This window comes from Rosa chinensis, chromosome 2, assembly GCF_002994745.2.
Source record: "Rosa chinensis cultivar Old Blush chromosome 2, RchiOBHm-V2, whole genome shotgun sequence".
In the NCBI taxonomy this organism is placed as follows: domain Eukaryota; kingdom Viridiplantae; phylum Streptophyta; class Magnoliopsida; order Rosales; family Rosaceae; genus Rosa; species Rosa chinensis.
Window position 1 is genome coordinate 36,540,830 of NC_037089.1, and position 23,993 is coordinate 36,564,822.

At 39.2% G+C, this 23,993-nt stretch overlaps 2 protein-coding genes and 1 long non-coding RNA gene across 3 annotated transcripts; all 3 read left to right on the forward strand.

Moving 5' to 3' along the window:
• Nucleotides 1-1,339: 1,339 nt before the first annotated feature.
• Nucleotides 1,340-3,893, forward strand: LOC112184230 (subtilisin-like protease SBT1.5). Its single transcript, XM_024322495.2, has one exon. It carries the CDS (start codon nt 1,402-1,404, stop codon nt 3,625-3,627), a length of 2,226 nt encoding a protein of 741 aa, XP_024178263.1. The 5' UTR covers nt 1,340-1,401; the 3' UTR covers nt 3,628-3,893.
• An 8,681-nt stretch (nt 3,894-12,574) lies between these two features.
• LOC121051152 lies at nt 12,575-14,566 on the forward strand. The gene is made up of 2 exons (XR_005805283.1): nt 12,575-13,726; nt 14,304-14,566. It is a non-coding gene; the product is annotated as an uncharacterized LOC121051152 (long non-coding RNA).
• Nucleotides 14,567-17,829: 3,263 nt separating this feature from the next.
• LOC112190186 (protein DELAY OF GERMINATION 1) lies at nt 17,830-18,989 on the forward strand. The gene is made up of 2 exons (XM_040513633.1): nt 17,830-18,700; nt 18,832-18,989. The coding sequence occupies exon 1, from the start codon at nt 17,856-17,858 to the stop codon at nt 18,684-18,686; it is 831 nt and encodes a 276-aa protein (XP_040369567.1). The 5' UTR covers nt 17,830-17,855; the 3' UTR covers nt 18,687-18,700; nt 18,832-18,989.
• The last annotated feature ends 5,004 nt before the right edge of the window (nt 18,990-23,993 follow it).

The window sequence follows — 23,993 nt, forward strand, 5'->3', positions numbered from 1 at the left end:
TACTCATCAGTACAGAGTGAAGCAAAATTCCTTTTGTATTCCAAAGCTTGGCAATCTTGTAGTAGAGGATCACCTTGCCGCATTACCAAAGCCGTTTTCTTCCTACCCGAATTTGTCACCCCTGTTTCTATCCCAAAGTTAACGCTGCATACATGGAATACCTGCAGCCCTAAATTGAACCAAATTGAATCAACAGATTTTTATCTGCTGTGTTAACTGAAGTTCGTAAAGTAAAAAACTATCAGGAGAAGAATGAGGAATGTATTCCTGGCTTCGTCTTGATTGTGGAGAGAACTTCCCCATCAAACCAAGGATAAAGCAGAGTATGCTTGTCCTCTGATACTCTCTCAAAAACTCGACCGATGTATACTTTTCTTTGGTTGGAAATTCTCTCTTTTCCAGAGTTGTTAAGCTTGTTACTCTCACTAAATCTCGGGAGAAAAAAAAAAAAAAACCTTTGAGCCTCTTAATGCCATTGCTAAACCTTTTGCCTTCAAGTAGCTTTTGATCCTAACAAACACAAAAATTAATCTGGCAGCTGCGGATGGTCTGATGGAAATAGAAGGATTGGCATTCATTTACACCAATTTAGTTCCCAAGTACGTCTTGCCCAAGTAGTCGCCAGTGAGGATTTCATGAGCATGTATGGAAATACAAAAGCTGCATTGGATTGTTACAAGTCTACTAAGACTAGTGGATCCGTATGTAACAACATATTTTGCAAATAAGAATCAGATGGTTAACCGCTTCAAAAAAAAAAAAAAAAAAAAGAATCAGATGGTTAATTGCAGCCCTGTTCAATAATGGAAAGTTAAGACCTAAGCTTAATTTCACTAAAAAGTGTGCCGGGACTGCAAATAACATAATTAATAGTGTAAATTTGAGTATTTTATGGTGTGTTCAAGGGTTCTCTTCCGTTAAGGTGGTTGGAATTGAACCCTAAAAGACTGATTAATCTATTCAATTCGTGATGAACTTAGCTTTACTTTCCATGAACTATTAGTTGCTGAAATTAGTCTTTCTTCATCACTTCAATCTCTGAAGTCCGGACTTCAAATTGAGATCGGAGGATCTTCCAATATATCCTCACCCTACTGCTCCCGTCTGTCCAAATACAATCAATGTGGTTAGGATCTAGAGGTTTTGGGGTGGGGTGTGCTATATTGGAGCTGGACAACGCATACCTATTCCCCCGGTGTATGGTATTCTCCTCTCTCCCGATTTCTCGACCTACATGGAAGGAAGTAGTTTCAAGCACTGCTGACTTAATCAATTTTGTTTTATTTTCACCTTGCATGCTACTGATTCTAGTCTATAAAATGGAAAATCCTTCATTTGAGATTGAAACTATACCCATCATTTTAAGCAATGTTTGCTGATTAATAGCCTCTATCATCCGAAATGAGTCTCTATCCTTTTTTAATTTACGCCCTTTTCTTCTCTTACTGGGCTACTGTTTCACGTAGTGAAGTGTTCATAGTCCGAGTCCAAAACGACCTGAAACCGCCACAACACTCCATAAACCATGAATGGTACGCTTCCACCCTCAACACACTGTCTGCAACAAACGACTCCCTCCATTACGTCTACAACACTGTCTTTCATGGCTTCTCCGCCGACCTCACCACACAACAAGCCAACCAGCTACGCCAGCACCCAGAAATAGTAAGCGTTTTCCGTGACAGACTCCTCAAACATCATACAACTAGGTCTCCGGCATTCCTCGGCCTCAACACAAACGAAACCAACGACCAGGGCATTCTGAAACTGTCTGATTCCGGTGCCAACGTCATCATCGGTGTCATCGACAGCGGCATATGGCCAGAACACCGCAGCTTCCACGACCATGGCCTCGGACCAATCCCTTCACATTGGAAAGGCCGCTGCCTACCCGGAGATTACGAAAATGCCGCCACCTTTTGCAACAGAAAGATCATCGGAGCAAGATACTTCACCCGAGGTATCAACAACAAAACTGAAGTTTCTTCCGCTAGAGACGACGTTGGCCATGGAACACACACGGCGTCAACTATGGCTGGACGACACGTCGGAAGCGCATCTTTCCTCGGCTTCGCCAAAGGTGTTGCATCTGGAATGGCCCCAAAAGCACGACTTGCAGTCTACAGAGTGTGTGGGAAGATAGGGTGTGCGCAATCCGACGTACTCGCCGGTATCGAACAGGCTGTACAGGACGGCGTCGACGTCATCTCTATGTCCCTCGGCGGCGACTCCTCCTTGCCGTACGATAAGGATCCGATTGCAATCGCCACATTCGCCGCAACCGAGAAAGGCATTGTCTGTTCGGCCTCAGGAGGGAATGCGGGCCCAGATCACGGCACCGTGACTAATGTCGCACCGTGGATCACAACCATCGGTGCAAGCACGATTGACCGTGACTTTCGCGCCGATTTAGTGCTTGGTAATGGCCGCGTGATCACTGGTTGTTCTCTCTACCATGGCACTTGGCCGGAGAAGGCATCCGCACCGTTGGTTTACACCGGTGGGATGTGCATGGAGCTTACCAATAAGAAACGCATCCCCGACTTGGTCCGAGGAAACATCGTGGTTTGCAATTATATCAGCACGGTTTTCCCTGAAGATTTCGACCGGATCAGGAATGCTGGTGCTGTCGGAATGGTCGGGATTGAACAAAACGACCTATTGGCAACTCCATATTCTCTTCCTGCACTGGCGATCAGACGATCAGCCCGTGACGAACTTCTCCGGTATATGAACGTCACCAAGAATGCACGTGCAGCAATGCGCTTCCGTGGGACCGTTACAGGGGTGAAGCCAGCACCGGTGGTAGCCGACTTTTCGTCGCGAGGACCCAATCTGTTGTCTCCGTTTGTTGTGAAGCCCGATGTCATAGCGCCGGGTGTCAACATCTTAGCGGCTTGGCCGCAATTCGATGATTTGTCTGATTTCAGTATAATGTCAGGGACATCCATGTCTTGCCCCCATGTGTCGGGAATAGCTGCATTGTTGAGAGGGGCCCGCTCTAGCTGGTCTCCCGCCATGATCAAATCGGCAATGATGACCACGGCATACACAAAGTATCGCGACGGAGGGCCGCTGCTAGATGAGTTGCATCGCCACCAGGTGGTGTGGGGGATCGGTGCCGGACACGTGGATCCTCAGAAGGCGCTTGATCCTGGTTTGGTGTATGATCTTAAGGTGGATGACTATATCAACTTTTTGTGTGCGTCGAATTATAGTGACGAACAAGTAAGGGCAATCACACAAAAGACTACTGCATGCAAGGGCAGGAAAGGCTTCACTCAACCGTGGGATTTCAACTACCCAGCTATATCGCCGGTTTTTGATGTGACGCGGTGGCCAAAATCGAAGGATGTAATTGTTCGGAAAAGTGTTACAAATGTTGGTGAAGGTTCCTCCACTTACATTGTACGTAGTGTCATCAATCCATTTGGGGTCAAGGTTCGTGTTATTCCTCCTATTTTGAAGTTTTCGAAGAAAGGTGAAATTCAGAGTTATGTTGTCAAGTTTACGGCTGATAAGAATGTGGGAGTGCCGCGACATGGGAATGTGGCTTTTGGCCAGCTGATTTGGACAGATGGGAAACATAACGTTTCTTCACCGATTACGGTGACATATATGGGATAGTGGTTCCAAGCTCAAATAAATGCCCAGTTAATATTGCAACTAATGTAGGGTTAAGCGGACATATAGACATTGCAGTGTATGCTATGATCAAGCTAGTAGATTAATTCATGGCTGAATTAGGACAATTTTTGTAGAGTGGTTGCAAAGAAAATTTCTAGCTTGTAGAATGGTTCTTGTTCTCAATTGCAGCTGTTACTAGTAGTTTAAGTTGCCTTCTGTTTTCGTAGAATAAAAACTAATCACATGTGATCGAAGTTTGGTGTGAACAGTAAAGAGTTCATCTGCTAGGGCCAATTTATGTGGAGAATTTTCTTTATATTACTTTACCAACTGAAGTCAGGAGAGTCTATCGATGTTCTTGAACCTTGTATTGATGATTCTGGTTAAAGCTATGGGACCGGTATACTACATCATTCATTTAAAGGGATGTCATTTTTTATTTTATTTCTTTTCTAGTGTGTTTATGTTAAGCGTTTATTACCCTGATGTAGCACTATGGTTTTGCGGATCTCTACTTTGATGCTGACTTCTTCATTCAGTAGATGAATGGCTTGATATTGGAGTCGTCAAAGAGCGAGTTTGATTCCTAGGTAGCATCAAAAGAACACTTTAACGTAGATTGTACAAGCAATCCACTACAATAAAAAATTCCAGTGGCCATGGCCCAAGGCCGTCGCTGAAATTTACTTCATCAATTTGGAAGTCAATGCATGAAGTGTATGGAAGTTGGCACTGTTAAGTGGCCATTCTATGGTATCGTAGGCGAGTGAAGTACTACCTTCATTTCTCTCGCATGATGCTTACGAAACCGAAACCCGGGGCGGCACTCTGTCTTGCATGCTCAGAGGAACTCCAACCTAAAGTTAAGACTTTTTCTTTCACACTCCATAGCTCTAGCTCTAAGGTGAGGATTGGCTTATTAACCCGCCAAGGTGCCGTGGACGGAGTCCCTATGACTTACCCTAAACTAGTCACTCTTGAGAGCTTCTGTGGAGCCCTCCCTTTGAAATAAATCGATCACTACCGTAGACAAGCCTTTGAATTCCCTACAACGGACCTGGTATCATAACTCTAGAATGCACTCCTTCGACTGCTTCTCCTCCATTGAAAATAGTCCTTTTACAATAAACATGCACAGTTTTGGTTTCGTTAGCAACTTAGCATATAAGAAAGTTAATTTTTCTTGATATTTGTCATATACAAGGTTGTAGCTACACACGGCCTCCAGTGGGTTACAGCCCACCTCAAATTTTGAAAAAACATTAATTTGTAGCATAATTTTAGTTCAAAAAATTGAAAAAATAGCCCACCCCAAATTAAATTTCTAAACAATCTGATAAATTTTTTTTTTTCTAAACTTCGCCCATAAGTTGAATTTTTTTGTCATATATATGTTATTTTTTTACTTGAAGTATTTTATTGTATTTTATTTTCTATGATGCTTTAAGAGGCATACTCGCATAAAAAACCTTTTTTTTTTTGGGTAAATTAGGTCAAAAAAAGTGTTGGCTGAGAATAATGATACATATTCAATAATTAAAGATTTTCGGTTCTATTCAAGAGCGCATGATACAATTTGAATGGGTATATTCTTTTGTTTTAGACTTTTGTTATCGAATTTCTATCAAACGTTATAATGTTGATTTTTTTGAATCTTAGCTATTTGATTATTTGATATTTGATATGTATTTAAATATATGATGTGGTTTAATTTAAGGAAAGAATAAAACATGTTACTTATTGTAAAACTTAAAGAAAAAGAATTTAAAGCATTAGTGAACATTTATTAAAATTTTTTTTTTAGCCCACCCGATTTTAAAATCCTAGCTCCGCCATTGGTCATGTATCAAATGCCACTATCTGTAAACAAGGCTCAATACCATTACTAGAGAACCATAATGAGATTTCTGATCTTTGTTTTATCCATTATATAGGTATCTTTAGTATGCAAAAGCTGCCCTTTGTCAAGTCAAGCTTGTGAGTTGTGACTCTGCTTTATACTATCACGCCCTGATTTTCAAGCACAAATTATAAACAATTAACAATCACAAATACTCTGGGCGTGATGATTTAGACATTAATACAAAGCACTAGGAAAAAATTTTCTTTAAAGAACAGCAAGTAAATATGTCTTAAACCCACAATGTCAATACAGGCTCATTATTACACAAAGTTTACAAAACTAAACTGAATAGCAATTAAATAAGTAAACAGCCCCACCCCACTCACGACACAGCGGAAGACTAACACTTGCGTACAACAATTAAGTTCCTAACTCATGACTGCAACGACAAGGACCACAGCTCGATCACGTTCACCCTAACCTGCAGAATAGACCCCTACACCATTGAATAGTGCACCGGGTTGAAATAACAAACCCGATAAGCTTATGAAAACTCGTGTGAGTAAACTCAAAACAACAAGGGAGAACCACATGCTTAAACCATCTCAACATAACAAAACCGTTATACAATTATCATAATAAAACATCAAGTTCGTATCATACCATATCATGCTTACGTACGTTAACTCAAAATCTAAAACCCAGATGCACTAACTCTCAACTGATGCATTTAATTTCACAAAGGTTCAACTAAACAATCAAACTCAAATAACGTTTTAAAACATTTAAAACTCCAATAATCCAAAATCTCCCTCCATTTATCTCAACCGAATAATTTTCACCTCAATGACCTTTCAAAAACGTTGAAATCTCAACAACCACTTCTCGAAAATGTAAAGCACTTATAATTCAAAATCAAGTAAAAAGTAATCCCTGCATGTGAATTAGTTCAGGAGATCACATCAAAAGCACATCAAGCAAATCATAGTAATCTCAGCATATCGTTTAGTTTAGGAGATTACATTAAAACCAATCAATTCAAAAAACAGTAATCCCTGCATATAATTTAGTTCAGAAGATTACGAAAGAAAACAAGCAGGTCAATAATAGAAATAAACTAAAAATCAATATCATTCATCTACTAACAACACCAAATCACTTGGTAGGGCAACGTGGGCTCTGTCCCGGACCACACACCATGTCTGCCTTATCTGCTCTGGTTAGCTGGCGAGTTCTTTGCTTGGTCAAATGGTCACAACCTCCCAGTGGCATGATGAAACTAAGTGTCATCGGACTTGTTTTCCAGTAGCAACATAGTGGGAAAGCTGATAGTAATAGTAAATTTTGGCTCTGCGTGAGCGATATGTTTCTGGTATGTCACCACCTTTGTAAAGTGAATAGAGTAGCCAATGATGCACTCTTTGCTAATTGGTGCATGATATAATACATATTCTTCGTTGAGACTCTCGTTATTATCTCGGGGTGTTCTCTTTATACTTCTTGTAATTTGGGGTTCAGGTATCATGTCCCCCCCCATGTATTATGAGGTTTCATTAATGATCAAGGCTTGAGGGCAGTAGTACTGGCCCTATTGCAAAAAAAAAAAAAAAAAAAAACACAAAACACCACATCAAAAATCTCAAACATCAATCACTCGACAATAATCCACATCCTTTTCTTGACAATCACCACACTGGTTCCGCCACACATGTCCTATTACACCACACTATATATTTAATCACACTCTCAAACACAAGTTTCACCATTCTCAAAACAATCTCGAATCTTTTTCAAAATATTGTTTGCACAACACAACATTAACACTAATCTTACATATTCTTTTCTTGACAATCACCACACTGGTTCCGCCACACATGTCCTATTACACCACACTATATATTTAATCACACTCTTAAACACAAGTTTCACCATTCTCAAAACAATCTCGAAAATCTTTTTCAAAATATTGTTTGCACAACACAACATTAACACTAATCGTACATATTCCTTTCAAAATATAAATCTAACCACACCGTCATTTCCCTTTTCAAATTCATTTATGTTCTTCAAAATCACCTCTCAACCCAATAGTGATAAAATCACGCAAAACAATATTTTTCACTTCTCCAAACAATTCCAACTATTTTTCACAGTCTACTCAAACCGAAAATCATTTGTAACAAATCCTTGTTTTTACTTACCCATGAATCGTTGACGATCTAGTTCATATAATTTAAAACAAATATTTATTTTGCGACAGATATGATTTTACAGCTAACAATTTATTCTACTAACTATCACTCAAATAATTTGTCACCCAAAACAATGTGAGATTTCCTCACCTCCGTATCCTACTGCGTCTTCACACAAAAACCAAGATAAGCACAAAATCATCCAAACTCCGCTCACACAATTCTGTCAATCACCTAATCACATCAAGGTCACACTCAATACAACACAGCATACAATCATTTTAAAGATCGAAACACGTTAACTATAAACCGAAGGATACATCAATTGAGATGAAACCCCATCGGAGACCACCTAAGGCCTCCAAAGACATTTTCAGGATCAAATTGTCCAAACAATAGAATGACCCAACAGTCGGATCCTCACGGATCGAAAACCGAAGCGAATCGAAATCATAAAAACCCTAACTTAATCATGCAATCTCTAAAAATCTCTAAAAATTATGTATTAAATATCAAAATGCTCTTATCAATGAGTAGATGATAAATAACACTAGAAACTACCCCTGACATGGCCGGAAAATGCCACCATAGACAGTGGCACCGCCGCCGTCAACCTCCGAATTGGGCAGCGAGGCCTAGGCCGAACTCTTCCTCTCAACATGTACAACAACATTCATAACTAGTGCAACCTCTGAATCGAAGCCATATGGCTGGAATTTACCTCGAAAGCTCTGAAACTCGATGAACCCTAGAATCTCAATCTTCAAAATTCGACCTCCACACTTTGAATCGTTAAGCTACCTTGGGAAAAAGCTTCTACGTTCTCTGGTCTCCAAAAGCCCTCAAGAATCACAGCCTATGTTGGACAGAATCGTGAGTTCCGACTTGGGTCCGATGCTGCGGCGACACCGTCCTTTGCCTCCTTGCTACACCTTCCTTCCCTAGTTTTGTGCTTAGATGCTACCACAAACTTCAAGAAGAAGGTGAGGCAAAGCTATTGTGACTTGTGGCGCGGCCAACGGTGGCCGGAGGAGGGAGATATCGCCTGTCAAAGTCGGCTAGAGGAGAGAGGCTTGGGAGGGAAGAGAGAGAAAAGTTTCCAAAAATGGAAACTTTTGATTTTCTGATTTTTTTTTTTGGATTTTTTCCTATTTAACCAAAGTGGAAATTTTTTTCGATGACCATAACTTCTTTATACGAACTCTGATTTTCGCGTTCCTCATGTCCACAAACTAGAATCGACGCACTCTATAATTTCCGTGAAGGAAGTTTTCATTGAATCCTAACATATGAAAAGTCCACCCTTGACCCCTCGAAAATAAAACATTTCGAGTAATTATTCGTCCGAAACACTTTCACTCCACTCTCGAACCACGAAATCGTCCTAACAATCAGCTTAATTATTTCTGAAAAATCATCAAAAATTAATAATTAATTTTCGGGTTACTACATTTAGAATGCACTATATCCCTTGAGAAGAAAGCATCTGAGCTTCTTAATTAATTAATTCCTTACCTAAACTAAACCTTGTCTCGATATCACTTCACGTTCGTATTGAGCTTGATATATGCGAATGCCTCTCCTGCCTCTATTCAAGTCATTAAGGCAGCACAGGGAGATAGAAAGTCATGGACTGGAGAGCTACCTTGCTCAAATATGGAAGGACACAAGCGAAATGACATCGTCTTAAGCCTAATAAGACAACCTTCATACTTATAAGTTTTTCAACCCCATTGAAAAAAAAAATGCGGAATGTCTGATTTTACTAGCTAGGAAGATTGCCATATTTTCATCCCAGTGTACATGAATGGTTACCAACTTACCATGAATCTATCCTACTTCGTGGTGAAGCTTACAAAAGCATGCAAGAAAAATGGAAGGCTGCATTGGATTTGTTAACGTACGTACATTAGTTAACAGTGATTGATCATATGCTAAACATGGTTTCATATTGAACTCGATCAGGCTACTCTTACCAATTACTTTGATCTATTCCACTGGTGATGAGGTTAGCTTCTCCTTTTACTTGTGGAGAATTCTCGATCTTCAGAACGTAGCACACTCTATGCTTGATGCGTTTTCTGATATCGCTAAACTGGCAAGATCACATATACCTGCTGCAAATGTGCCTGCAAGGATTGACTCATACACTACACCAAAAACCTTAACACACTACACTTCTTGCACAACGAAAAAAAAAAAGAGTGTTGTGTGATGAAGAAAAGTGAATCAGACAACATGTTTACTAAACTTACGTTGGATAAGGTGGTTAAAATTATGAAATTTTTATTTAGAAGGTCATTGCACAATGGTCACAAGAATAATCTGTTGTGTGAATCAAAAAAAAAAATTGCTGCAGATTTCCCTCCTTGATGGACTCAAATTTGGCTCCAAATTGTACCCTAGATGCCACTAAATTGTACAACGGTTTAGTTATTTATGTTGTACGAGTATATTTGCAAATCATCAGACAATGGTTTTTAATGTGCCATTGTGCAAGTGAGTGGCAAAATTTTGGAGAAGTAGCCAAAATGGCATATTCATTCTCCCCCCAAAACAAGCAAATTTGGCATCAATGGTTTGTTATGCTTGCAAGTTCCTACAACATAATGAACTATTTTTGTTGTGTGATTGAGAAATGCCTAGCCACAGCGCCAAAACTGAAATTTTGATTGCACAGGCGAAAAATTCCTATCTTTGTTCCCTCAGCTTTGGTACACTTCAGACAACATATACAACTCTATATGTTGTCTGAGTAATTAAAAAAAAAATTTAATGTGTGGTGCCTTAGACAACTCGAGGGCATCATTACACACACTTAACCATATTAGCTGTTTTTCAAGTCTGAGAGCAAAACCCCGAGCATTTCTTCACTTCAAGCAAAATCCCAAGTCTTCCATCTCTCACTCCCACTTTGGCTTTAGAGAGTTTTAAGCTAAAAAACTTCAACACTTCCCCTCTCTGCAATTCTCAGATTCGCAAACCCTAACCTCCTCTTTTCTTCGAGATCTGATTTTTGAATTTCAAGAGGCGTGTAATTCTCCTTTCTCCACGATCTTGACTTGAGATTAGGAGGTTCTTCTGTTTGCTAGTTCTACGTATTGGGAAGAAGAAGTTCATCAAGGAATGTGAAGGCTGGGTCTTCGAAACCTCCAATAGATCTCACGAGTTAGTGGCCGGGGCATCGAAGAGATTCAATGAGATCAAGAAAGAAGATTAAGGTTTGGGAAAAGAAGGAGGACTAATTCATCAGGGCTCTGTCATATGCGTCACCCAATTGACCTGCACCACCGTACAAATCCACAGGTACGTACTAGCTCTCTTCCTTCCTTTTTGAAATTTGATGCTTTTTTGGTCAAATTGTAATTGAAGTTAGATGGTGTAGTAGCTGCTTCATCAGCTCAACATATTTTTCATGAAAAGAAGAATAAGGAGTGAGTGTGGCAAGATGAAGAAAATGACAAGATGTATAACCTTTAGAACTTGACAATCTCGTAGAAAGCTCGATACTTCATGACAAAAGTTCAATCTATGTGCCCTCTTTCACTAACTCAAGTAAGTCTCCCAAACTTATCTGGGTTTTGAATTTGATTTTGACTCAAAGATCTCATCTTTATGTGTAGAACTGAAATCTGGTCTCAAATTGGGAAATGAGTTCGCTGTAAAAGCTTCAATGGTTGTCAATGAGACCAATTCGAAATCTTCAGTTTCTAAAAAGAGGGCTAGCACCCCATCATTGTTATTGACAATTATGATAGCTTCACCTACAGTCTCTACCAGGTTTGTTTATGTTTTCCTTTTTTTGAATATGTTGGATTTGATAAGCCATGGTTAGTTTGATGTTTGGTGCTAGTAAAATGCATGTGTGCAGTGATAAAGATTTGATCTTTTATGGAATTAATTGTGTTCTTCATCTGTCATTTATTTTGTGAATTGTGAAAATTTAAGGAATACCATGGAATTTTGTATTAGATCTGTGACTACAACATTAGATTGGTAAAGAAAATGAAATGAAACACCTGGTTTAGACCTCTCTATTTTCTTGTTCTTGTTTTGGACTGAGGGATATTTCAGTGAAAAGTTAGTGTATTTCATTCAAGGAATGGTGAAAGCTAGATAGAGGTGAAGAATGAGAGTAGTGATTAGAACTTTTTTGTAGTTGGATATTTTTGAGTTGATGACACATGCAAAATGAAGATGAAATGTGGGAATGAGGAGTGATACTTGTTGAAGTATCGAGCTTTCTACGAGATTGCCATGAAAAATTGCCTTTACATATTTGTCATGAAATTAAAAGAAAATAGGTTGATTTTGATTTTAGGGTTTTTCTTTTGTTTCCCAGTTCGGAAAGAGACTCTTCATTCCTCTTTTCAACTAAACTGCTTGAGATATAATCAGTACTATGCTACACTATAGCTAGCATATGCATCTGCAATTGATTAAATTTTGGTATAGGTCTTGTTCTGTTTATGTTTTTCTAATAAAATCTATTTCAATATACTTCTCCACCTTGTTATCGTCATACTTAGCAAGGTGTTCTATGGTTGTTTTGGTTATTAAATTTCTCGAGTGATTGGCTAATTATTAGCTATGGAAATAGAACAAAAAGGTAAGTGCCGAACAAAAAATGCATTATAGTTAGGAAAGGTGAACCACAGAGTGCTAAATAGTTTTAAAAAAATTGAGTGATTGGCTAAAAATTTCCAGAATGATTGATTTCTTGCTGCCATGAAGTCATTCTTTGTAAAAGAAAATAGAAATGTAGTAGCATGGCTAGCCAAAAGTGACCAAGTTCTCATGCTTTTCCAATAAAAAAGAGCTTTGAGTTTAACTGTGCAATTAAGTACTGATGGCTGGTTTTTCTTTTGTAGAGTCTTAGAAATGGTATGTAATGTTCTAGCATTATCTGGTATGTAACTTCTATTGATAAAGGTCAGAAATCAACAAAAGAGGACTCTGATGCTCCGAAACCTCTTGCTCGAGCTATCTTCATTTTGTTGTGAGCTACCTTTTCTTTTACTATTATCACCATTTAGTTATTTTGTTTGGAAGGTTAGTGATGACTTGGTGCTTACTCTGTTATAGTTTTGAATGTTTTGTTGCTTTGTGTATGATTAGCAAAACCAAAATTGTTTGACTTTGATCTGGGCCTAATTTCAGAACCCATGCCATTTCTACAATTCTTACTATAATTTTTGTGGTGTTTTTTCTCTGTAGACTTTATGCCTACAAGCTTGTAAAGGATGCAGTCCATTTTAGCGGGCCGGTTTTTATATAGTTCATAGGAATATCAATGTTTATCTTCACTGGAATATATAGTACCAAATATTGCAATTTTGAGCATCTTATCTTTACCAAGATGCATGTTCTATGACCATAACTGGGCTATGGACAGAATTAGCCAAGCAAAATACTCCCTCCATTTGTTTGATAACCAATTCAGGGAAGTTGATTTGTAAAAATCAGGTCTGTTTAGGACATTGAATGAGACATTTGTAAAGAACTAGCTATAACACATGCCTTTTTTTCTTTTTGTCAACATATAGCACTTGTCTTATGATATTATAGATTCGATTAGTTTGGCTAGACTCCTCTAAACACATGGTCTTTTTTTGTTTTCTCTAGAAATACTCCCTAATTAGTTTGTCAATGTCTAGTTATTTATTTTAAAAGCACTAATTACTTTAAATAATGTAAGTTTGTGAAGCCTAGTACAGTGAGTTTGGTTTGTGATTTTGGTGATTGTATACCATTTTCCGGAAAGTAGAGTGACATTTGAGTCTTTATTTGTTCTTTGAAATTGTTGCAGATTTCAGAGGCCCTAGAGCCATAACTTCTTTGATGCTGGGATTGGAGTCTCTGATAGGAGACTAGGATCATTTCTGTCATGAAGATTACAACTAAAGAAAAGCCAATCTTAATTATGTTGTTGTTACGTTGACTGTTCATTTTTCTATCTGTAAACAGTTATTTTTCCTCATAGGTATCAGATATTGGATTCTCCCAGACATTTCTTTGTAGAAGAAAAATAATTTGGAGTTCTCACAATACCCTCAATCTGCAGGTATATATGGTTGCAGTTGGCTTAGTTAACTTTTGTGTATGTAGTAGTTTAGATGAATTACACTTTCACCTATAATTCAGTTTGATGTGACTATTGGATTGATAGACGTACTGTTTCGTTAGGTTATCAAGGAGAAAAACTATAAGTATACTATTAGTTTTTTTCTGTCTCTCTAATCACTTGGTTATTATTTTAATTTTTCCTATTTTGAATTATCATGTGCCTAGTTAGCTTTTGGTTGCTTAGAAATCTAAGGAGTTAAATGTCAAGTTTTTGTGTTTAAGGTTGTATGCTATCTTTTGGTTTCATATTATAGCATCTTGTTAACATGACTTTCAGAATGACTAGCATTCCTGAGGCAACTGGATACAATGCATTGCTCTGCTTTCATTGTAGTCGATAATAGTTGTTTTTTTCCCCCTTCTCCTTCTATATCCCCCATAAGTTCATTGTAAATAGTTCTTTTAGAAAAAGACACTTCACATTTTTTGCTTGGGTTGACTTTATTCAATGTCTAGTGACTATCATATTCAAATTCATTATCATGTTAATCAACATATTGTGTTTCACTGTGTAGCTTTGGGTAATGAGAAGGCAAACAATTATTGGGAAAAAGGTTGCCACCAAATGCAGACAGAAGTGCGATTGAGAAGTTTATTCGTGTCAAGTAATTACTAGATGAAGAATGACTCTGATCTTTATGAGGAACTTGGATAGTTAGTTAATACATATATCTATGAGCTATTAGAATGATTTTTTGTGTTTTAATGTATGGATGATTGGAAAATACATCCTTTATTAGAACTTTGATTCTTTAATGTATGAATTGGAGTACTTCAATTGATGAATTGGATTCAGATTCTTTCCAATATTGATAGTACTATTATATATTTAGGTAATAATGGAGTATTAATTTTGCCCAATTCTGATCACACAATGATCAAATAACAATCATACCATACTAATACTCTACAAATCGCTGTGTGAGGCATCATACAACAGAAGCAATTGAACTTTGTCATCTCAAAAGTAAATCATACAACAGAAGCAATTGAATTCAATTGTCCCAAAAGTATATCATACAACAAATATAGTTCAAGAACTGAAGTTTGAAGATCAATTAGACAAAAGTATGTTGTCTGACAAGCTTGACATACAACAGCTTGAAAATAAGCAGTGTTGTCTGAAGGCAGCGCCTCAACTGCTGCGCAGCTGTGCCTGACATATATCGAGCAATCTGCCGAGCAATCTTTCTTAATATGTTCAATCAATTTTTGCTTATGTTCCTAAACAGTTTAGCTAAATTTACTCTGAATTGATTAGTTTTCCCTATTCAAAATGATGAGCCTGTGACCCTTAATCCAATGCAGCTACTCGGGGTGCACAAATGAAAAAGGAATAAGAAAAAGTTCCAATTACTTGTAGGATGGTCTGACTTGTCAACTATTATTACTTCTTCAAATCTAGTCGTTCTAAAAACAATAAAAAATCAGTTTATTTGTGGCATGGATTTGCCCTATTTTATGAGTTTTCTGCTCCTTATTTATGGTGTTTGTTGAGTGACTGTTGGAGACCTGTGTTCGATACCTTTTCCCCATCAATTGGGTATCAGAGCTATGGCAAGAGCTAAAAAATACTTTTTGAAGTGGATCACTGCAGAAGGAAGAAAATAGGTTTAGAAAATGCACTGAAGTGGTTACTGCCTGTTCGGTGGAGCCCCAGCGTCGACCATAGGTCCTGACCTCATCTACGAGAGGTGGGTGTTGTCGGATGGGATCATCTCGGGGCTCCAGTTTTGGTCTTCAGTTTGACCTTCTTGGTTGTGGATGACTTTTCTTTCCTCTCAGGAGGTGGCGCAGGTGGGTAGGATGGATGATTGGTAATCGAAGTAGGCTTGGAGCACGTGGTTAGAGGCCAGATCGTGGCGGTGTTATGCCATGGATCGTATGGCGCTGACTATCTCTCTGAGATGGGTCAATAGGTGAAGAGTGCAAGGGTGTCAAACTATCAAACGGATGGACGAAGCCAGGCGACAAGGCACGGTGAGTTTCTTATTGATCCTCGGAGTGGGCTCGTCAGGATTTGGCTTTAAGCCTAGATCTGGCCGACAAAGTGTGGTTTACTGCGTGGATTGCTTCTCTCCAGCGTTGCGAGTTCGACGGGACAGATTTATGGTGGTGGTCTGCCGGCAGGTCATCTGAGGAGAAGGAAGACGGTTGCAGCGGCTGGTCTGTGTCTTTGTGTAAAGTAGTTTTCTTGGTTAGGGTTTGATTAGGATTTTGGTTAAGTTTTTCTGGTCTTTAGCATGTCCCTACTCTTTTGAGCTAGGGTTGGGTCAAATTGAGGTGCCATGGATATGGTATCTTTCCTGGGAAAAAATTGGATTATTGTCGGTTTTATCTTATGGTCAGTGTGCTGACAAGTGATCCTTGCACGTGGTCTGGCATCTTTGGGACACGGTGTGGAAAAGGGTGTGGTTTTTTTAGCGGTTATCTATAAGGTGGTATCTAAATTCTCGGGATTCTCAATAGCCCGAGACGTTGAGCGGTATAGGTGGTTAGGGGGTTGGGCTCTTTCAGCTCATAAATGTCATTTATGATGACGGACCCATAACTAGTTTAGGTTTAAGGGAGGAGAGAGGGGAGTTCTTGTCCATCACCGGTCATTCCCGTGTTATGTAACTTTGTTTCATTTTAATAAAGGTCTCTTATTCTAAAAAAAAAACAAAAAAAGTCATTAATACTACCAAAGTCAATGGTTTAACATAGGCCTCATCATTTAGCATGCGGATCAAGTTGGCCGATGAAGGCCCACAAGCCTGACGGGTAAAAGCCAGGCTCGGCCTGCAAACCCGCAAATTAAATACTATACTATATGTAGTCAATTATATATACTATATATATATATATATATAGTATATATAATTGACTACATATAATATAAAACATAGATTAAAAGTAGCTACGACTTCGAAGGAAATTACACAATATAATACTCTAATTGCACAGGAAGAACTTCATTAGACTATTGAGGAGGGAGGACATATGTGCTTTTAGTCAAAATATAAAAGTTCACATGTATATGATAACACATTAATGGTAGCATTTGTAAATTGGTTCACAAAAAAGTAATAACTAGTTGTACGAAGAGTAGTTACTACATCTAAAACAAACGTTATCTCCTTTTACATTAATTGTTGTGGTTGTCGTAAAATACTTTGCTAAAAATATAATTATTTCGTTGAACCACAGAAGAAAGAACCTCATTACACCACTAATCGAAAACATGTCATTTTGATCTAAATAAGAGGGTTACCAATGCGATAACATATTCGTAATGACACTACAAAATTAGTTTACAAAACTCGTAACATATTCGTAAGGAAAAAATTTTAACAATTCTCATACATGTCCAATTTCATGTAATATTTACCACCTGTGTGACACCATACAACTAATGTGTTAACATAGTATGGTCTTAGAATTTTCCATATGGGAAGAGCATCAAAATTCAAACCAGAAGTTGCCAACTTGTGTGATGGTTGTGTTTGCGAACCGCCCACAGGAATTGGTTTTGCTTAAAGGTTAGCCTGTATATATGAAAGTGAGCCAACTCATTCTCCTACTTGCGCCGCGAATATTTATGACAAACTTTATTTATTTATTTATTGACAGTTGAAGGAAACTGACACACTTCCAGTTGTCATATGAATTTCACTTCTTTTGCTTCTAAAAACACCAAATGGAATTAACTTCAATATTCCTGTTCTAAGATGGGAAAAGGGGTTGTACTGGTGGGATCAATTTCTGTTGTACATTTCTGATTCAGTGTACCTCTGAGAATGGTGGGTTAACTTCATCGATCATGATGCAGAAGCCAAGAACAAAGTTACAAAGATATTGAAGTTGATTCCATTTGGTGTTTATAGAAACAAAACAATTCAACATTCAATGCCTTAACTGGCGGTGTTTGTCATTTCCCTTCAGCTGTCAATAAAGAAAGAAACTGTGTCATAGATATTCATGCAAGTAGGGGAAGGGGTTAGCTCACCTTCATATAAAAGGGTAACAGGCTAATCTTTAAGCAAAACCAATTCCTGTGGGCATATTTGGCTTTGCATATATCAGTAATGGCTGGAGACAGCATTGTTCCTAAGCCTGAGCCTGAGCATGAGAAGGAGGGTTTTCAGGCCTTCTTCGAGTGCTGGATTTCTGAACAAAACCAAAACCTCGAGGACCTCGTCGTTGCCTCCAAAAGGCACCAAAACAAAGCTGCAGACGACAATGGTGATGATGATCAGGTGTTGTTAAGTTCATTGGTAGAGGGAGTGATGAAACATTATGAATCTTACTACAATGCAAAGTCGCAGTGGGTCGAGCAAGACGCACTGGAAATGTTGTCTCCGCCATGGACGAGCTCATTGGAACATGCATTCCTTTGGTTAGGTGGCTGGCGACCAAGCATGGCTTTTCATTTGCTCTACTCAAAGTCTGGGATGCAGCTAGAGGCTTGTTTTGCTGAGTTGATGCGAGGGTCGAGCTTGAGCACCGGTGACTTGGGTGATCTCTCACAGTGCCAGCTCACCATGGTGGACAAGTTGCAAAGGAGGACTATCGAGGAGGAGAAGCACGTATCGGAAAAGATGGCCAAACTTCAGGAGACTATGGCTGACACTGCAATGGTTGAGCTGTCGCATGTGGTCTCCGAGATGATGAGGAACAATAATGGCCATGAAGAAGGAATTGATGATCAAGAGAAGCGAATTGAGTCCACTCTAGCTTCCAAGGAGGAAGGTTTGGAGAAGATTTTGCACAAGGCTGATGACTTAAGATTGAGAACACTTAATAACATCACACAAATTCTGAGTTCAATCCAGGCCGTTCATTTCTTGATTGCTGCTGCAGAGTTGCACTTGAGGCTTCATGACTGGGGCAAAATGAAAGACGCCTCAAGATACTAATGTCATTGCCACTGGTAAGTAGTAAGAGAGTTCGATACTACTTTAATTATATATGGGCTTGGAGATGAGGGCCTGGAAGGTTTTCATGCTCTCTTTGGATTATAGCTGCACGCTTGACATGTAATTTTTAACTTTGAATTTTCAGCTGGTGATCGGAACCTCGGATGCTGTTTTTCTAGCATAGAACTTTTCTCGGTTGTTCTTTGATTCAGTGTGTTAGGATCGTATTTTGTCCCATTACTGTCAAAATGTATCATCCTTTCAGGCAAATGTTTCTATATATTATTATATATTTGTGTCCAATTTACTGTTTGATCAGAATGTGAGAAATGTGAGTAAGTGAAGCTAGAAAAGACGGGAACTGAAGAGAATATAGAAAAGACAACAGACATTTGCTGGAATAAATGTATCTGCATATATATACCGATCTATTCTTTCACAAGAGTATCAGTCCACGGTCCCTGAAAAGAATTATATTTGGTTAAGAAAACTACTAATGATATAATTAATTGGTAATAAAGACTACTTAACTAATACTAATTTTGCGAACTTAGGTTAGAAGGTTTTGTTTTTAATAGGGAAAAAACATAATTTTCAATTGTGTAATTGTCCATTAATAACAAGCATTAATCAAACATTAATTCACTAATAATAAAATTAATTATTAATATAGACTATTTAACTAATAGTAATTTGGTGAACTTAGGATAGAAGGTTCTTTTAATTTTTTTTGAAAAAGGAAAAATCATAATTGTCAATTGATAATCAAACATTAATTGGCTTTATTATTTTTGCTCTCTTTATAGTTTTCAATTCAATTAGTAGTTTGTGTTAACATTTTTGCTTATTGGAAATGAATAGCATAATTAGAAAGGCTAAGGGCTAAACAAGTTACCAATTTGTTAAATATTTTGAACCATTAGATATATTACTAATCCAATGGTCAAAAATATTTAATAAAATAAGGGTATGGCAAACACCAAAGTACCCAAGAATTCTCCATTATTATGTCCATATCAAGTATGACTAGTCCATTCTCAAAAAAAAAAAAAAAAAGTATGACTAGTCCAGTTATAGAGTTTTAATTACGGAACTTAAAAAATGTAATATCTCAGGGACTTACGTTTTCAAGCAAAATGCCAAGAACAGAATCCTTACAGGCTTTGGCTTCAGTGTCACCAATACAAAAGCTTAAACCTTTTATATATATATATATATATATATTTTTTTTTTGGCAGTGTAAGGATAATTTTTATTAGATAAACATAACAGTACACACAAACACGCTTACAAAACCCAGTGTGGGAAAACACAAACAAATAGAAGATAAACATAACAAACCCATCATTATCCATCCAAGTAGGAAACCCTCCAAAGGAGGAACGGACAGCAGCATAAGCATAACCAGCCACCTGTCGACAATTTAAGTGACCCAGAGACGTCACAATACTGTTTGCCATCGGAAAATGGGAATACACCTAATTCATCCCGAGTTCCTGATGGGGATCTACCCTGGTACCGACTGCAGAGAGGAAAGGAAAATTGAAACAAGCAAAGTAAAATTATATTTCTTCAAAAGTGGTTGCGCAGAACCCTAGTACAGCCATATATATTACACTAAATGGCTGTGATGGAGCCACGTATCTCCTGACAAGCAAATCAGAAAAGACCCTAATACAAGTTTAATTAATTAAACTAAGTGCTGTAATAAAATATAGGGAAAATGATCATTTACCCGATTTTAGGCTAAAAATTGCCCACTTGCTCCACCAACTGTTTTTTAACCCCATTTACCCAAAACTCTCTAAGGGATTATTTCCCCTTTACCCAATTAATTCTTTTTTCTTTTTTTTTGAGACTTTTTTGCCCTCTCCTTCTTTCTCACTTAGAGAGAGAAGCAATCTTCCACCTTGCTGTGCTCCGGTGACCAGTGGCCGGCGCGGTCTCCGGCGAACGGTGACCGGATTCCGGCGAACGGTGACCGGATTCCGGCGAACGGTGACCGGATTCAGGGAACCGGTAACCGAAATCCGGCGACAGATGACTGGAATCCGGAATCCGGCTATTATTGCCCCCCAGTAATCATATTACTGCCCCCCAGTAATCATATTATTGTCTCCCAAAAATCATATTATTGCCGTCCAGTGAATTGTATGAACTCCCAAAACCAAAATGAATACACTACAGGAACAATAGATCAATTTATAATCATATTACTGCCCCCCAGTAATCATATTATTGCCCCCCAATACAAAGTCCAATGTTTCTACTGCCTCCCAATAGACCACCAAAAATGCACCTTTTTGTAGGATTCACAGATAATTTGACTTTAATACACAGAAAACAACAGGTAACTTATCAAAACACCACACTATAGTGATCCCTGTCCCTCATATCAAAGTCTACTGGGGGCCAATAATGTGTCTACTGCCCCCCAGTAGACCTTCAAACAAACCCCAGACGGGAAGAGTTGGCGAAACAAGGTTGATGAGACCAGACCACCGACCTCAACCTCAACCACCGTACGTCTTCGTCACCGTGGGTTCCCCAGTTAAGACCCGGCCAAGATCCGGATCGAGAAACAGAGACTAGATGGCCCAGAATCCGCCGGATCGATTGAGTTGTTGGCCCGAATCCGAAGGTGGAGCGCCGGAGCAGCCATGGCAGAGAGAGAGAGAGAGAGTCTGGGGGAGTGAGAGTATGGTTCGGGTGACGGCGGCGCTCGGAGGTTGAGGTCGAATCCGGATGCAGTGCTCCTATCTTCTCTGATGGCGGTGGAGACTTGATGGAGGTGGTGGCCCGAAGCTGCCGGAGTAACCATGGCACAGAGAGATAGAGAGAGAGAGAGAGAGAGAGAGAGAGAGAGAGAGAGAGAGAGCGAAGCCGGAGGTGGGGCGCTGGAGAGAGAGAGTCTGAGAGGATAGAGTTTAATAGGGGGCAAAACTGTCACTATAGGTTAGATTGGGTAAATGAGGTCAAAAAACTCTTGGTGGAGTAAGTGGGCAATTTTTGGGCTAAAATGGGGTAAGTGGTCACGACCCCTAAAATATAAGTCTGCCTAATTAATGATGGCCACGTGCGTCCCATGCTAACGAGCAACCCAACCTAATTAAATATTCCTTCAAGGCTAATCAAGATTTGACTCGTAACAGTGCTCCCCCCATCACATCAAACTTGTCCTCAAGTTTTTTTCAATTAGAACTTAAACTGAGGGTACCTTTGCATGATTTCTTGAGCAAATTCCCACGTTGCCTTTACCGGAGAAGTACCAAACCACTGTATAAGCCACTGTGTAGCAGCTGCACCATGTCTCTTCACCATTCTGATATACAAAACTAATTCGGGTGCCCACCTCGAAGTGGATGTATCACTCATGTTAGGTAGCTGGGTTTCCACTTCCACATGGTCACCAATTTTTTTCTTCAATAGTGACACATGAAACACGTTATGTATTTTGGCGGTGGAGGGCAGTTGTAGCTTGTAGGCTACTTGACCAACTTTCTCAACCACCTGGAATGGTCCATAGAATTTGGCAGAGAGCTTGTGAAACACACTTGCGGGCATAGAATGCTGTTTATAGGGTTGTAGCTTCAAATAGACCCAATCTCCCACTTGAAACTCTCGTTCTGTGTGTTTCTTATCATACAGCCCTTTCATTCTGGACTGTGCCCTCTGCAAGTTTCTTTTGATCACTGCTAGTAATTCATCTATGTTCCTCAATTGTTCATCCACTAAAGCTACTGCTGTGGAGCCTGGTAGGTAGGGAATTATGGGAGGTGGTGCATAGTCATATAGTGCCTGGAATGGAGTCATCCTCAAGGCTGAGTGGTACGCAGTGTTATACCACCATTCAGTCCACGGCAAGGCTTGCACCCAAGTGTGAGGTTTATCTCCCACAACACATCATAGGTACTGCTCCAATGTTCGATTTAGATTTTTAGTTTGTCCATCTGTTTGAGGGTGGTAAGCTGTAGATCGACTGAGTTTAGTGCCCTGCAATTTTAAAAGGGATTCCCAAAATAGGCTGAGAAATATAGGGTCCCTATCTGAGATAATATCCTCAGGCAGCCCATCTAGCTTGAATATTTCACCGATGAAAGCCTTGGCAACAGACACGGCTGTATATGCATGGATGAGACAATGGGACAAAGTGAGCATACTTGGTGAGTTTGTCGATCACAACCCATATCACTGATTTCCCTTTGAACTTTGGCAACCCTTCAATGAAATCCATTGATATTACACTCCAAGCTTTCTCAGGAATAGTGTGTGGTTGTAGCAATCCGGGAGGCATGATTGTTTCATAGTGATTCCGTTGACAAATATCACAGTTAGCCACAAAGATTTTGACATCTTTTTGAATACCAGACCATGCAAAGTTCCTGTGTATGCGTTTGTATGTTCTTGTCCTCCCTGCATGACCTCCGAGTAAGCCTTCATGAAACTTCACCATGACCTTGTGTCTCCAATTGTCAATAGTAGGGACATAAACTCTTCCTTTGTAAAACAGTTGGGAGTTGACGAGTGAGTAGTGCTTCTTACTATGGGCATCCATTTGCAGGGATTGCATGATTTGAGAGGCCTCGGGGTGTTGCTTACAGGCTTGTTGTATTTCTAAAACATACTTGTGAATTGGCTGTGAAGCTCCACTAATCGCTACAAGATCTACGGTGCGGGACAAGGCATCAGGAGCAACATTACTCTTCCCAGCCTTATATTGTATACAATGGTCGTACCCCATTAACTTTAGTAGCCATTTTTGTTGAGCTGGAGTGGTGATTCTTTGGTTCAAGAAATGCTCGATGGTCCTGTGATGTGTGTATATCTTGAAGTGATGCCCTAGTAGGTAAGGCCGCCAATGCTGCACTGCCGAGACAACAACCAACATTTCTTTGTCATAGACCGAAAGGGCTAGGTGTCTTTGAGCCAATTCCTTGCTCATGTAGGCAACAGGATGCCCTTCCCGAGATAATACTGAACCTAAACCCAAATCAGACGCATCACACTCAATTACAAACTCCTTGGAGAAGTCTGGAATGGCCAAAACTGGAGTGGATATTAGAGCTTCCTTTAAAGTCTCAAATGCCTTCAAAGCTTCCGTGGTCCAATGAAATCCCTCGTTCTTAAGCATGTTGGTTAGAGGCTTATCGATAATTCCAAACCCCCTCACATACTTTCTGTAATATCCGGCTAACCCTAGGAATCCCCTTAATTGTTTGAGATTCTTTGGTTTTGGCCATTTCCTAATGCACTCAATCTTGGAGGGATCCACAGCTACTCCTGCCGCACTAATGACATGCCCGAGGT

Excerpts from the sequence above, each read along its gene's own strand:
- LOC112184230 (XM_024322495.2), top strand. The coding sequence starts at position 1,402 with ATGAGTCTCTATCCTTTTTTAATTTACGCCCTTTTCTTCTCTTACTGG.
- LOC112190186 (XM_040513633.1), top strand. The coding sequence starts at position 17,856 with ATGGCTGGAGACAGCATTGTTCCTAAGCCTGAGCCTGAGCATGAGAAG.